This window comes from Rutilus rutilus, assembly GCF_951802725.1.
Source record: "Rutilus rutilus genome assembly, chromosome: 2".
NCBI classification, from domain to species: domain Eukaryota; kingdom Metazoa; phylum Chordata; class Actinopteri; order Cypriniformes; family Leuciscidae; genus Rutilus; species Rutilus rutilus.
The window spans coordinates 363,614-379,211 of NC_140210.1; the positions used below are offsets into that span (position 1 = coordinate 363,614).

At 42.7% G+C, this 15,598-nt stretch overlaps 1 protein-coding gene across 3 annotated transcripts; it reads right to left on the minus strand.

The window, feature by feature from the left end:
* Nucleotides 1-8,104: 8,104 nt before the first annotated feature.
* Nucleotides 8,105-13,167, minus strand: LOC311286866 (caspase a-like). Of its 3 annotated transcripts, none has more exons than XM_084403310.1 (11): nucleotides 12,968-13,167; nucleotides 12,495-12,569; nucleotides 12,165-12,238; nucleotides 11,909-12,073; nucleotides 11,494-11,661; nucleotides 11,302-11,370; nucleotides 10,606-10,782; nucleotides 10,274-10,517; nucleotides 8,931-9,020; nucleotides 8,641-8,750; nucleotides 8,105-8,436 (listed from the first exon to the last, which is right to left on the minus strand). In XM_084403310.1, the coding sequence occupies exons 1-11, from the start codon at nucleotides 13,038-13,040 to the stop codon at nucleotides 8,341-8,343; spliced, it is 1,341 nt and encodes a 446-aa protein (XP_084259436.1). In that variant the 5' UTR covers nucleotides 13,041-13,167; the 3' UTR covers nucleotides 8,105-8,340. The 3 variants fall into 3 exon arrangements, with proteins under 3 accessions (XP_084259436.1, XP_084259435.1, XP_084259437.1); XM_084403309.1 differs by having other exon boundaries at nucleotides 11,470-11,661; XM_084403311.1 differs by lacking the exons at nucleotides 8,105-8,436; nucleotides 8,641-8,750; nucleotides 8,931-9,020 and having other exon boundaries at nucleotides 9,474-10,517; nucleotides 11,470-11,661.
* Between the last annotated feature and the right edge of the window lie 2,431 nt (nucleotides 13,168-15,598).

Consider the following 15,598-nt stretch of genomic DNA (forward strand, 5'->3'; position numbering starts at 1 on the left):
CATCCGTTCCTGCTACGCTATCCGGCGACATATCCTTTTATTCCTGCTGTGTGTGTTCGCCCTGCGACACACACTTTCTCTCAATTCTCTAAAAGAGCACGAGGCGTTTTTGTAAAAATGCCTCGTTTTTCCTGCGGCTCGTGCCGCGCCCCGCTCAGCAACGGAGACCGCCACCTCATCTGCGCTCTCTGCCTGGGCCGCGAGCACGCCGCCACCGCACTCTCTACGGGCAGCTGCCCCGAGTGCGAAGAACTTTCAATGTCGACCCTGTGGGCTCGACTTGAAGTTTTCGACCAAGCTGTCTCTCCGCCTGTCCCTGCCGGGCCGCGCAAGAAGAAGCGCCGCTCGTAGAGACCACTGGAGACTGATGTGACTGAGGAGCTCGCCGGAACCCCTCCCTCGAGCTTCTCTCTCGCCCTCCCGCCCCCCCTCCCGACCGCTCAACCGCCGGCTCCCGCCCGCCCGCGCCGCCGCCGCGTCAGGGGATGAGGCGGATGAGTTAGACGAGCACACCGCTGACAGCTGCTCTATCCTGGCCTCTGACAGCGAGGAATGGTCTACCGCCTCCTCTACAGTCCAGGATTCCGGCCGTACTCGAGCAGGCGAGGACGCGGAGCTTTTGCGCCTCCTCACCACGGCCTTCGACCAGCTGGGCCTCGAGTGGTCTCCTCCTAAGGAGCCAGCGCCCAACAGACTCGACAGCTGCTTTCTTTATCGCCGCCGATCGCCAGCGTCCAGAACCGCACCCTTCCTGCCAGAGCTCCACAGCGAGCTTTCTAAATCATGGAATGCACCATTCTCCGCGAGAGTCTCTTCCCACGCCTCATCGACGCTCTCACAAGTTGACGGCGCTGCTGAGAAGGGGTATAATGCCATTCCCCCCCGTGGAAGAGGCAGTTGCAGCGCACCTTTGCCCGCCTTCTGGATGGCGCTCAATGGCTGCCCTCCCGTCAAAGGCTTGCAGGACCACATCAGCCCCTCGTCAGCCACGCTTTCTCCGCCGCCGGACAGGCTGCATCTGCCCTGCACTCGATGGCCGTGCTGCAGATTCTCCAAGCCAATCTTCTCCGCGATCTGGACGAGAAAGGCTTAGAGTCTGCTTCCATCACGGAATGGTCCCTGCACCCCCAGACAGTCCAGTTGCTCTGGCGCCTATTCGGCAGAGCGGAAGTCGACCTCTTTGCGTCGAAGGACAACGCTCACTGCCCGACGTTCTTCTCAAAAAGCGAGGACGTGCTGGGCCAAACCTGGCCCAGCCTCCCGCTGTACGCTTTCCCTCCGATCTCCCTGTTACCACAGGTCATCACGAGGATCAGGGAAACGCACCACCCAGTGCTTCTTATAGCCCCGCGATGGGAGAACCAAATCTGGTACCCAGAGCTAGGGAGGCTGTCGCACTCACCCCCATGGCCGATCCCGGTGAGAAAGAATATTAGAAATACTAGACATTGCAATACAAATAATAGATATTGCATAAATATGTAAACGATATACTGTACATACAGAAACAGAGCAGTAAACAATTAACATCCGTTAATGGTAATCTTCTTTCTTGGATCTTGTTTGAATTGACAGGCTATTATAGGCTTGAAATTGAAATCCCTCTGAATGTGTTATGGGCCATGAGGACTGTCTGGTTAGTGAAACTGATCAAAACATGATTTCATCTAGTAAAAGTTAACTTCACATGGTAATTTGTTTATTTTAACAACAACAAAGGGAAAAGAATGCGACCGATTACAAATGGAATGTTCCATATATATATATATATTTTTTTTTTGCCTGCCTATGAATTAAGAGGCATTGTTAACTCTTACATTCTAATTACATGTACAGTCAAGGCATCAGATGAAAGCTTATCTTCCACTCTTTCTAAAGGTGTGCTCAGTTTGTTTCTAGCATAAAGTATCAGGGAGATATGCCTCAGGATCCATGAATATAATTAAACCTTTTTAGCATGTTTGGGTGATTCCGGGGAGTAAAAGCAGAATTTGAGGTAGCATTGTTTTGACCCTAATTACAAGTTTCCAGCAGCTTGTTGACCGGGTTGTCCACCCAGGTTGTGATCCTCAGACATCATAGATTTCATTTTTATATAACAACCTTTTACAGCAGCCCATGTCTGCTAAACCCCCTTTGCCCCCTGGGTAGAGGTGGGCGATATATCGTTTAGACGATAATATCCAAATTGTTGTCTGGACGATATGCAAAATTGGGATATCGAATATTTCAAAATTTTTACAATCCGACCCCCCAAACATGAAAAGAGCTGAAAGAAGGTAAAGAGAAAACAAATAACGCACACTATAACCTTCTAAACAATTATATGTAGCGATTTTTAATACTGTAGGGCAGTACTATTCCCGGAAGCAACCTCCGAGTGGCCCAGCCCATGGTCCCGTGTCGTCAAAAACGCACATTCATACGTAAATTCGAAATAGTGAGCGCAGAAGCACATGCGCAAAACTGTTTTGTAAAATTATATATATATTATTTTTATTTTATCATATGTCATTTTACAAAAGGACATTTTACAAACCTACGGTTTGCGCATGTGCTCCTGCACGCACTTTTCCAGTCAGAACACAGCAATCACAGGAGGACGCGCTGAAAACTGTAATGCTGTTCTCATCCCTCATAACTCGTACTGAGAAGGTTTGAGTTGCAGAGGAATTTGTGACTGTTTCACCTGTTCAACCAAAGTTTCGTAATTAGTAAGTCCGTGCTTTTTCTCTTTTTGTTCTTATGTGCTGAAGGGCCGCTGTGCCTTGGTGAAACGGTGTTTGTAGCCTACGTGAAGAGCTCTTTTCCAAAACGCCATAAACCTAAAAAGCTGCCTCAAAGAACCAGCAAAAGTAATGATTATGAATATGTAAAATATGGCAATAAGACATTTTAATTGTTTATTAATTTCTGTGTCGGCTGCAAAGATTAAGTTGACGATAGGCTATTGACTATTGTTGTTTGATTTAATAATCACTATTGCAAGAGGTGCCTAGTTCCGTTTCCGTGGAAAAAGTAGGGGCTAGGCTACCTCAGATTCTGTTTAGTTAGCTCCTTTATTGTTTTTTCTATAGCCTACTGTAATATCTTGGGTTTAGAACAAGACGCGTAGACGGTGGTTTGAATACTCAATAACGTTTACTGAAAAACAGCTGAACATCAGCAGATACACTCACTGCTCTGCAGCTCACTTCCGAGCTTCCTGATTCCCCCCTAACCACGTGATCCCAAAGAACCAATCACATAACAGCACTTCACAACATGAGAAACCCAGTCTACTACATTCCTCCCCTTTAAGTTTAATACCTGTTTACTAAAATTAACAACCTTAACTCACTAGGTCATCATGAACCAGGAACAGTCCTTCATCTCTGCTTTTCTTTGTTTTTTTTTTTGTTTTTTTTTTACTGCCTCAGTTTAACACCTTACAAGTCCAGTCTCTTGGGAGCATTTCTGAGTCTCTCTGGATTTCTCCTTGGCTGCACTCCTGGAGGTACAGTGGCAGTGCTGTTATGGCTGCCCAGAGGAGACGTAACATTTCCTGACCATGCTGGGCCCAGGCCGACGCCCTCCTCTGAAGTGTCGGAGTCAGGCAGTTTCACTCCACTGGCCGATACTAGGTCAGGCTCTGGTGAAGCATCTGATGTAAAGTTTTGGCCCTCAAAAAGTATGCATGGCTCCAGTTCCTTGAGTTCTCCTCTTCTTCCCAGCATGTGGTCAACATGAACGGACCGCTGTTTGTTTCCTTCCCAGACACGGTATGTCACAGGACCTAAGCGCTTTATGACAGTAGCGGCAGTCCATTTCTCTTCTCCTCCCCTGAAATTTTTCACTCGGACTTGGTCGTTTTCCTGAAACTCTCTCAATTTCAGTCTCTCTTTGTCATGATACAACTTTTGTTTTGCCTGCTGGTGCTCTATAGTGCGCGACATATCTGGTCTCAAAAGACTGAAACGGGTGCGAAGCTCTCTCTTTAAAAACAGCTCAGCTGGAGAGCGACCTGTGACTGAGTGCGGCGTAGCCCTGTACATGAGCAGAAAGTTTGACAGCCTGTGCTGCAGCGAGATGCTGGGCTGTCCACTTGCGTCTAGAACCTGCTTCACAAGAGCACGCTTCAGTATTTGCACCGACCTCTCAGCCGCTCCATTCGATGCTGGATGATATGGTGGGACCAGAGTTTGTTTTACTCCATTTTTGTCAAGGAACTGCTTGAATTCTGCGGAGACAAACTGGGGTCCATTATCTGACACGACCTCTTCCGGAAGACCATATGCCGCAAATAGGTTGCGCAACACCTCTATGGTTCGGCTTGACGTTGTGGAGGTCATGTGGAAAACCTCCAGCCATTTAGAATGACTATCCACTATCACTAGGTAGTACTGTCTATCCTTCTCCGCGAAGTCCAGATGGATCCTCTGCCACACTCTGACAGGCCACCGCCAGGGATGGAGCGGTGCCACCGAAGGTACCTTCTGCACTGCTTGACACACTGCACAGTTTTGGACCATGTTCTCAATCTCGCCATCCAATCCTGGCCACCATACATAACTGCGAGCTAGGGCCTTCATCTTACAGATGCCCGGGTGTTCATGGTGCAGGTCTTTGAGAATCTGCGGCCGGTGCTTTTGAGGAACAATGACTCTGAGACCCCACAAAACACAACCTTGATCTGCTGACAGCTCATGCCTCCTGACAAAGTACGGTTTCAGGCTTTCATCATTCAGGTAATTAGGCCATCCATTCATAGTATAGCTCCAAACCTTGCTCAACAATGGATCTCTGCTGGTGCTTACTTTTATGTCCTGAGCTGTTACTGGCAACTCTTCCACATGCGAGAAGTAGAAAATGTTGGATTCATGTGCCGTGTTGTCCAACTCAGTCACGGGAAGTCTGGACATAGCATCAGCATTAAGGTGGTCTGACGACTTCTTGTATTCCAGCTCATAACTGTAAGCCATGAGAATCAACGCCCAACGCTGCATGCGCAAAGCTGCCAATGTCGGCACCGCTGATTTTGGCCCCAAAATAGCCAGCAAGGGTTTGTGATCAGTGATGAGAGTAAACTTGCGTCCATATAGATACTTGTGAAATTTCTTCACTCCGTAAATGATCGCCAGCGCCTCTTTTTCGATTTGCGCATACTTTTGCTCGGCCTCAGTAAGAGTGCGCGAGGCGAACGCAACTGGTCTCTCATCACCATTGTCCATCACATGAGAAATGACTGCCCCCACCCCGTACGGGGATGCGTCACATGCCAATCTCAATGGCTTCTCTGTGTCATAATGTACCAGAACCGTGCTGCTCAGTAACATCTCTTTACCTTTCTTGAAGGCTTCCTCACATGCAGGTGTCCAGCTCCATTTTTCCTCTTTTTTTAACAGAGTGTGCAATGGCTGTAGCACACTAGACAAGTTTCTCAGAAAGCGGCCATAATAGTTCAACAGCCCCAAATAAGCGCGCAACTCAGAGACATTTGTGGGCTTTGGGGCATTTACAATAGCCTCCACTTTGTGCTGAGTGGGGTGCAGGCCTTCCTGGTCTATCCGATGCCCCAAATACTCTACACTTGACTGTAGAAATCTGCACTTGGCCAACTTTGCTCTCAAGCCATAGCGTGCAAGAGAGCTCAACACTGCATCCAGCCTTTTTAAGTGCAGGGCTTTTGTGTCGGCTGTGATCAAGATGTCATCCAGGAAACAAGTCACCCCTTCTTGCCCTTGAAGAATCTGATCCATCACTGATTGGAAAATTGATGGTGCGCTGGCAACCCCATAGCTGAGACGATGGTAGCGGTACAGTCCTCTGTGAGTATTGATGGTTAAATACTCTTCAGAGTCTTTGTCCAATTTCAACTGCTGGTAAGCATGAGAGAGATCTAACTTTGAAAACCACTTCCCTCCTGCTAAGGTCGCAAATAAATCCTCAGTGTTGGGCAGAGGGTAAGTCTCTACTTCCAGCTGGTTATTTATTGTAACCTTGTAATCCCCACAGATGCGGATGGATTTATCGGCCTTCGGTACAACTACGATCGGGGCCCCCCATTTGCTACGATCCACTTTGGAAACTATTCCCTCTTTTTCTAACCTATCCAGTTCTTTTTCCACAGCCTCTTTCAATGAATATGGCACAGGGCGGGCTTTGCAAAAGACTGGCTGCGCATCCGGCTGCATTCTTATTGTTGCTCTAAACTCCTCTATAGCACTGACCTTCTCCGAAAACACCACCGCGTGGCGCTGCAGCACTGCTTGTAATTCCGGGTCGCTGTGTTTAGTTCCTTTTTCGACTGTAAAAATTTTCCTCCAGTCCAGCTTCAGCTTCTCCAGCCAATTTCGGCCAAACAGAGCAGGCCTGTTACCTTTCACTATGATGAGCGGCAGTGTAGCTTTCTGGTCCCCATACTGCACTGGTGCCTGAACATAGCCAAGAAGGGGGATTATTTCTCCTGAGTATGCCTTTAACCTGATATTGGACTTTTCAATGGGTAAATGCGAAAACTTATTTTGGTGCAACACTTCAGATGCAAGGGACACTGCCGCACCAGTATCCAACTGCATGCTAATGTCCTCATCACACACTTTCACATTAACTTTAATGCCTCCATCCCCACTGGATGCCATGTAAACTGTAAAGACCCCTAATGGGTCATCTTCACTGTCTACATTGTGATCCTCCGTTTCCACGTACTGGGCCTTGGCGGTCTGTCTCCTATTCCGACATGCTCTGGAAATATGCCCTGTCTTGGAGCACGCATGACATTTCTCATTTTTGAATCGGCATTCCTGAGGTGAGTGTCCCCCTCCCCCACAACGGTAGCATCTCTGTTCGCTGTCCCCTTCCTGATAATTTTTCAGTTTTGGATTCTCATTTCCATGTCTAAACTGGCGTTGTCCTTTGCTTCCAAGATATGATTTAGAGACTTGATTTACAGCTGCAGCCTGTACTTTTCCCAAGATTTCAAGAGAATTCTTCGACGCCATCTCCATTGTCAACGCTATCTCACATGCTCGGGCAAACGTCAGCTCTCTTTCCGCCAGTAATTTCCTTTGAATCGACTCAGCGGACAGTCCACTCACCAGGCGATCTCTCAGTGCGTCATCTAAGTGCGTTCCATATTCACAATCCTTCGACAATTGTCTTATTGCCACTATGTAATCCGTCACTGACTCTCCTTCTTTTTGATCACGTTTTTGAAAACGGAATCTCTCCGCTATGACCAAAGGCTTCGGCTGATAATGTGATTTCAATGCGTCAGTCAACTCTTCATACGTCATTTCTGCGGGCTTCTTTGGTATGACCAAATTCTTAAGCAGTCCATAAGTTTCTGGTCCAATGCACGCTAAAAATACACTGACCTGTTTTTCTGCTTTTATTTCGTTTGCCAATAGCCATAGTTCAAATCTCTCCAAGTAGGACGCGAAATCCTCCCGCGACTCCTTGAACTCTTCCACTCGTCCTATTAGCGCCATCCTCGTCGCCAATGTAATATCTTGGGTTTAGAACAAGACGCGTAGACGGTGGTTTGAATACTCAATAACGTTTACTGAAAAACAGCTGAACATCAGCAGATACACTCACTGCTCTGCAGCTCACTTCCGAGCTTCCTGATTCCCCCCTAACCACGTGATCCCAAAGAACCAATCACATAACAGCACTTCACAACATGAGAAACCCAGTCTACTACACCTACAATAATAGGTCAAATGCAGCAAGTCAAAAGACCAACTGGACCTTCTTTGCCAGTTTGCACACATTTCTTTGAAGGATGGCAAAAATATCGTCTGAATATCGATATCGAGATACTGGAAAAAAATATCGAGATATTCATTTTTGTCAATATCTCCCACCCCTACCCCTGCGAATTGCTGATCAATGTTTCTACTATCGATACATATCCCCTTTTAAACTTCGCATGAACACGCAATTATCTCAGATAACTCAATCCAGCGATACTAATCATATCCGGCAGGTGTGTTCGAAGAACCTAATTAGCCAGATCATGATTAGCACGATGATATCATCTTGGATGTCTCATTTGATATCGGATGTTTTAAGCAACGTATGAAGAACGGACCCCTGAACATCATTGAAAACAACAACAAAAAATATTTTATTTTTATTATTATTTATTTCTTTGATCAGGGACAATGCACAAAAAACATTAGTCTAAAAAAGAAGAGATGTCATGTGCCAAGTTATAGCAAAAATGCTAATTTCCACCCGCATAATTTCATTATCACCTTTATATATTTGTAATGTGTGTATATACAAAGCTTAAAAAGAAGACATTAGTGTGATCACATTTCTTATAAAGGAGGGCAGATTTCAAGTCCTTCCGTTTCACAGCCCAGGGAAGAGGTAGAACTTTTTAGACAACGTTGTTCTGTCTTTGCATGGCATTTGACGTGGATGATTATCCTTAAACTTCTTAAGGACCTGTTTAAAAAAATATATATATATATATAAGACAAAATTAAAACTAACTACACACACTAACATAGTCAACTAAAAAATGTGTTATTCCTTTATTATAGTCTTTTCCTTGTATTGGACTTTAGATCTGAGTTATAGTCAGTGACATGCAGTGAAATACTGAGACAACACTAAACAACAAATCTAAGTAGTTCATAGTAACATTGCCTTTCTGAAAAGCTCCTCAATGTCGTCCTCATAAGCGTGCCGATTAAATATTTCCACAATAGCCCGGATGAAAGCTGAGCCCCTCTCAGGATGCCTGAAGGACACAGTATCTGAATAGAGAATACACATTACTGCACGACAGCTGAGATGCGAGCCAAAGAGAAAACTAATACAATTCAGTGCATTAAAAACTAAGTAATAGCAACGCATGAAGGTTACTTCATTAAGGTTATGTTGTTCTTTGTTGACCATATAAAAGTGTAATGTTATAATATCTAAATGTGTGTTACCTGGAGTAGAGGACCTCAGGCAGCAGAAGTCCTTCTCAGTGTGTGCTGTTTTTGGCACGCCGTCCGGGACATCCACACATCCAACATTACCTGTGACATGAGACACAACCAGTCAGGGAACAAAATCCACCACCCCTTCCAAACTTTTAGGATACCGGGTATCAGATTTGCACAATCCATACGCACAACGCTTCGTTTTTCTTTCTGAAATCTTTTCTCAGAATTGTGAGATATAAAGTCCAATTCTATGGAAAAAAAAGACAGACTTTTTTTTTTTTTTTTTTACCTTATAATAGTTTATATCTCACAATTCTGACTTTATAACACGCAATTGCGACTTTATATCATGCAATTCTGACTTTTATATCTCCCAATTGCGACTTTATTTCTCAGAATTGCAACTTTATATCTCGCAATTGCAACTTTATATCTCAGAATTGCGACTTTATTTCTCACAATTCTGACTTAATATCTCGCAATTGTGAGAAAAAAAGTCAGAATTGTGAGATAAAAAATTGCAATTATTATTATTTATTTATTATTCAGTGGCGGAAACAAGCTTCCATAGGTTTCAGTCGGTCAACGAGTTCCTCGATATAGCACCGGTCCAACAATGCGCCAGAACACTCCTGGAAAACTGCATTGCACCGGGTGTATGACAGGGCCCCTGCGTGGTAGTGCTTAAAGAATGTTTATTGCTATATTAATGATATTGTTAATGTTTTATTGTTATTGGCTTTTGGCTTGATGGTTTTTCCAAGGTTCTAAGCCATTTGGATTGTTGAGGGCTGAATTGACTGAACAGGCTCTCTGCACGAACGCAGCTGACGAATTTACGGTAGGATCTCAGCCGGCGTCTTTACTTCCGCATAGAGCGTTCTATAGCGAAGTGTATAGCGGCAAACCTTTAATAAAATTCATTTTCTCAGAAACGGAGACAACGATTTTAGAAACTGATTCGCTAGTCGGATTTCGCGCGATATGAGAGAATACTCAGTTACTCACCCTCAAAGTTGTCGATGTAGCTCGAAATGTATAATTTAAAGCCCTTCTCTTTCTTACTCTTATGTGTGACAGCTAACTGCCTCACAATATTGTTAACAACATTCTCGTTAACCGCTGGAAGATCTTGTAAACGGAGAGTGTAATTTGCCATTATCTCCACCTAATGCAAAAACGGCTTCCGACGCAGCGCCGGATGTAACTGGGCGGGCCGAGACCAAACGCGGAGGCGATCGTGCATAGAGCCTATTAAAGGGTTGTTTGCCACTGTTCCAACAGTGTATGGAGTATAAACATGCATCACTTCAGAACGTGTCACTTCCTGTTAATCTGGAACTTACCACCCCGACACGACTGGACAAGGATGATTTTGGGTTTGTCCCGCAGTCCAGCACAGTTTGGAGTGTTCAAGCAATTAAAAATTTCATCTATGGAGAACATGTCCTCTACCCCATCAGAATTCACTATACTGGAAACTCCACAGATTCCAGTGGCGTCTCCATGTGACATGAACACCACAAAGCAGCTGTCTGATTGGATGTGCTCCTTTCGCTGGGCGAAGTCTCGCATGGCAGCTCTCATACCCTGGACATCAGACCGTCAACAACACACGGCATGATTCTGTTCAGCTGTTCATATTGCACACGTATACATACACATCTAACATAGGTACCTGTGCCGTGAGGTCTCTCAGTGTCACCACACTGTAACCAAGACCCGTCAGCAGTCTCTCCATACTCAGCTCATCCTGGTCGGCCCCAACACGATCATTTACATATTCAAACTCAACGTTGTTAATTAGGAGCGCTAGACGTTTTCTGTCAATGGACTTGTCCTTCATTGGGTAAATCTTGAGACAGAAGAGGGATTCAAAGCAAGTCAGGACAATTGATATGAGTTTATGACATCCCTTACAAAAAATAAGTATACTTCATGTTCATTTTATGAAGTATAGGTCACACAATAATGGCAACACGGCGAATGTAGTACGCCCGGATGACATTCATTCTATATAGAACATAGTTTTTAGTGGTCGTGAAGTAATTACTTATTCAGAATAAGTGCCTAATCAAGAGAGTGTGTGATTTTGGATGCATCAAAGTTTTTCGCTTGTCATCAGGAGATTCTGTACTCCTTCAGAAGATGCGTAATAGCGCCTCCTACTGTATAACAGTGATAACATATGTTATGGAAATATACTTTCTTATTTTTAGTTTAAAAAGAAGTATACTTATGGAACACTTCAAAAAGCTTTTTTTGCAAGGGATTGTTACACATACAGAAATGTAATGATGCAAAGTGAGTCCACATATTGTATCAAAGTAGAGGTCAATATCAGACTCTTTTTTAGGCCTTTGAAAATACTCACATCATCTCTCTTTAGAAGCTTCTTCTGTTTAAATGCAGGTTCGCATGGCACAAGACAATCTCCAGTTATCTGTTCAGAAGTAACAGAATTTAAATACTTTTGTAAGACAACAATGGTTTAATAAACCAACCAAAAGGTCAGAAAGCTTTGGTCTAAGTAAGAATTTACAATCCAGATATGCAGTGTATCTACCGCTTCCAGTCCGCGGTCATCCCTGCAGGAGTGCACCGGCCCCTTCCACTCGCTCCGGCAGCTCCAGCAGAACGTGTACGTGTGTTTCTGGCTGGCTGTGCAGATAGTGCAGTGCACACACAGGTTACTCTCATCTCGTCTTTCCACAAAGGACTTGCACCCTGGACACTTCAGAAATGGTCAAACAGGGATTTGGATTGTTGTGTGACAGATTACAGTATAGGCATGAACTGGTTAATTTGCAAACTGTACACAAACTAAACTGTGCATACTTTAAAGGGATGGTTCACCCAAAGATCAAGCACACTGAAAGTGAATGGTGACACTGATGAACGTGTCATTTGATTTTTTTGATTTTTTCTATTCCTGTAAGGAATTTCTGGTTATTAATCTCAGTTGTGGAAAAATAGCTTACAGCTTTGAATGTGCACAGCCTCTCAGCAGTGAGAAGGCCGAGGTTCTCCTCTAGGAAACCCCTCTGTTGGCTCGTCAGAACGATCAGTCGACAGATGTCCTGGTAAGACAGCTTCGCTCCACAGGTTCTCTGCTTTACTTCAGGACAGGTGAACTCAGTCTGTCCCTAAAATAGGAGAACTGGTTAAATATGCAAAGGCAGCACAGGAATCAATAACTGTCAGGAAGTATGTGCACAAAGTGTAACGGTGAGCTACCTGTTTAATATAATACTTGAAGCATGCGATGATATAATGTGCTGGCCTTCGATGACCACAAGGCAATCTCACTGCTGAAACAGAGATTCATTTCAAAGTTTGATTACTTTCATGCATGATGACACTAAAGCACAGGCATGCCACTTTTTGTGTGTGATTTATGCACTAATCTAAATCTGTTTTGTTTTTTTACCTGGCAAGTAGGACACGTCAAAACATGTTAAAATTAAACATGCTGCTTCAGTTACGGCAGTCACTAAATAATATAACACAATATACCTTGCTAGAGCACTGTTAGTTTATTGATAATGGAGTTAAAACTTCACTCACCAACATCTCTTCCAGTTGGTACTCTTCCTTCAGAATTATGATCATCTGAATTTCGGGTTTGTGTTTTGTGTATGCCTTGATTTCAAAAGAAATAATATTCAGTTTTCTGAATTTAAATAGACTTGTAAATAGTTGATCTAAATCATGTACAGCTGGAGGGAGGAGAAATAATGAATTTAATTTATATACAGTACAGAAAAAATGTGAGGACGCCTCCTAATTTTAAGACACCACCGCACACCACTGATATATATATATATATAGGCTATATATAAATGCATTTAGGGAGCGGCAGTACTGCTGGTTAGTTTCACTTTCTTTTTAAAGGGTAATTTTGCTTAGAATAATAAAAAAGAGCAATATTATTTTGTTGTTTGTTTTCTTTTCTTTTTTACATGACTTAATATTCTATCACACACTGTTGGTAAAAGTCTAAATGTCAAACAGAAAAAAAGGGAATGTCAAAGACTTACTCAAGTTTCTGAGGAGGACAAACACCGAGTCGTTTTCTGAATAGTCATCCCAGTTTTCACCTTCTTCGGCCATTTTTGATTTAATGACTAAAAATTATCCCTTTAATCACTTTTCTTCTGCAAACCTACTCCCGACTCACGTTAGCGAATAAGCCCACAGAACTGACGCAGGCGTTCCGGGATTATCGGTTCCTGATGGTGGGTTTCAGTGGGCGGAGCTTACGTAAATAATAATGAGTTAAATGTATCTGTGGACATAATATATTTTTGTAACATATACTGGTGTGATGATCCATGATGTCTTAACTTACCCTGTTCATGAGCCAAACTATTCAACATTCTCCATGTGCTCTGGCTGTGAACTGTCTGCTGTCTGGTTGTAAAAAATGTAAAAATGTTTTATTAATGTTTCCAATAAAAAGATTTAAAAGTGAATATAATAATTAATTAATTAATACAAAAAAACAAACAAATATAATACAAATTAATACAAACGGGCAGTGAGTTATGGGAAATATAGTCTTTGCAAGAATAACACTGATCCGGGGTGGAGTGCCCTCTGGTGGCAATCACGGGTACTGGAGACTGTGACCGTTATTCCTTATGAAGCTTTAAAACTGTGTTATATCACTCTAGCAATGACTGAGAATAACATCCACATCCGTATCAGTGGCATAATAAACATTTTGCATTACTCTCTGTCATCTGTCCTTTCTTTGACCATGTGTTGCACTGTGTACCTGCATGATATACAATGATGATCATTTATGATCACAAATATATGATCTATTGTGATCGTTAAACGTTAAAATAATGATCGTTATCTATTGTGATGCACAACAAACACTCACTCAACATTTTTTTTACAAGTCATAAAGTTTTATAAACATGTAATATGTTTTAATTGGGCTTCAATTAGAGGCACTTTTGAAATATTCTTTGTCGGTTAGGAACCTGTGTGTGTGTGTGTGTGTGTGTGTGTGTGCTCTTTGATACCAATCTTTCATTTGAAAGTCACGTGTCTAGTATCTGTAAAACTGCATTTTTCCATCTAAAAAATATATCTAAATTACGTCATATGCTCTCATTGACAAATGCGGAACAATTAGTCCATGCGTTCATGACCTCAAGGCTAGATTATTGTAATGCTCTACTGGGTGGTTGCCCTGCACGCTTAATAAACAAACTACAGCTGGTCCAAAACACAGCAGCTCGAGTTCTTACCAGAACCAGGAAGTATGACCATATTAGCCCGGTTCTGTCAACACTGGCTCCCTATTAAACATCATATACATTTTTAAATATTGCTGATTACTTACAAAGCACTAAATGGTTTAGCTCCGCAGTGCTTGAGCGAGCTCTTAACGCTTTATAGTCCTTCACGTCTATTGCGATTAAACTTTTTAACAGTAGTGTATATATCAAAACCAGCACAAGCAGTTTTCAACCAAAACATTTCAATTTTTTTTATTTTTAATGACATTATTTTGCCAGTATGCATATTTGTAAAGAAAATCTTTTTGTGAACATCAAATTGTTTGCTTTTTCTATTCGCTAAAAGGATGTGAAGTATTTTTCTCATTTACAGTAGTTGTACCAAATGTAATTTTTACACTTTTGTCCGTGCAATTTTGTTTAGTCCAAATTTGACTTGTTATGCTATGTATTAAAGCAACACACTCATGCTTATGTGTGTTTGTCTGCCTGCTCGACCAAATGGTTGAGCACATTTTGAGTCTCTATATTTTATTGAGAGGAGTACCTGATCGAGCCATCTCTGCCATCTGGGTGAGGTGTGTTATGCCAAACAAATCCACTAGATGTCACCGTGTCAGTCAACAGCACTTGTCACAACACTTCTTCTGACATGGATTTCAGAAACAAAAAAAAATCACTCCTGCCATGTGAACCGGTTTTGGTGAACTTTTGCAAAGTAAGCTTTTTTTTTTTTTTTTGGACATATTACACTGTAAGAGCCTTAACTTTACAATATGACTTGGTGCCATGAAAAACCTTTAGTATGTTTTTAATCATTTTTCAAAAACATGCTCAACCAAACGGTTGATTTGGCAGTTTATGGTAAAAGTAGAAAAGCTAAGCTAATGTGTTCAGATCATCCATTTCTGCAGTCATTTGCTGAGAAATATAAACTTCTGATCATTCATAGCTATGAATGTGACACAGCTATTGTTATTTCTTCATGAATATACTGAGATTATTTCTTAAGTATGTATTTTTTGCCACTTTTGGATATTTTTTGAAGTAAATATAATGAATTCATAGAATTAATGTGTGGAAATCATAATGATCAGAGGCAATTACTTCTTAAATGACAAATGCTGGTTTAATAACATTAATAAAATTGTATGAGAATGTCATTTTTATTTATTTATTTATTTTTACAATTACTAGATTGAAGTCAACAGTTTCTATGGTACAAGAATGCGCACTCTTCAGGCCTTTTGTACCAGCAAACGTCTCGGTTACGTCTGTAACCCTCGTTCCCTGAAGGAGGGAGCGGGGAACCAGGCAGTTCCGGGAACCAGGTCCGGTTGGCCCAATAAGGGGCAGCTAGCAAGACCTGCTCCTCTTCCTCGCTGACTTTGCACAGAGTCTGTGCGAGAAGGCTCA

Excerpts from the sequence above, each read along its gene's own strand:
- LOC311286866 (XM_084403309.1), bottom strand. The coding sequence starts at position 13,040 with ATGGCCGAAGAAGGTGAAAACTGGGATGACTATTCAGAAAACGACTCG. Across the intron at positions 10,518-10,605 it reads TGAGAGACCTCACGGCACAG|GGTATGAGAGCTGCCATGCG; the intron begins GTACCTATGTTA and ends TCTGATGTCCAG. Across the intron at positions 8,437-8,640 it reads TTGAGGAGCTTTTCAGAAAG|GTCCTTAAGAAGTTTAAGGA; the intron begins GCAATGTTACTA and ends TTTTTTAAACAG.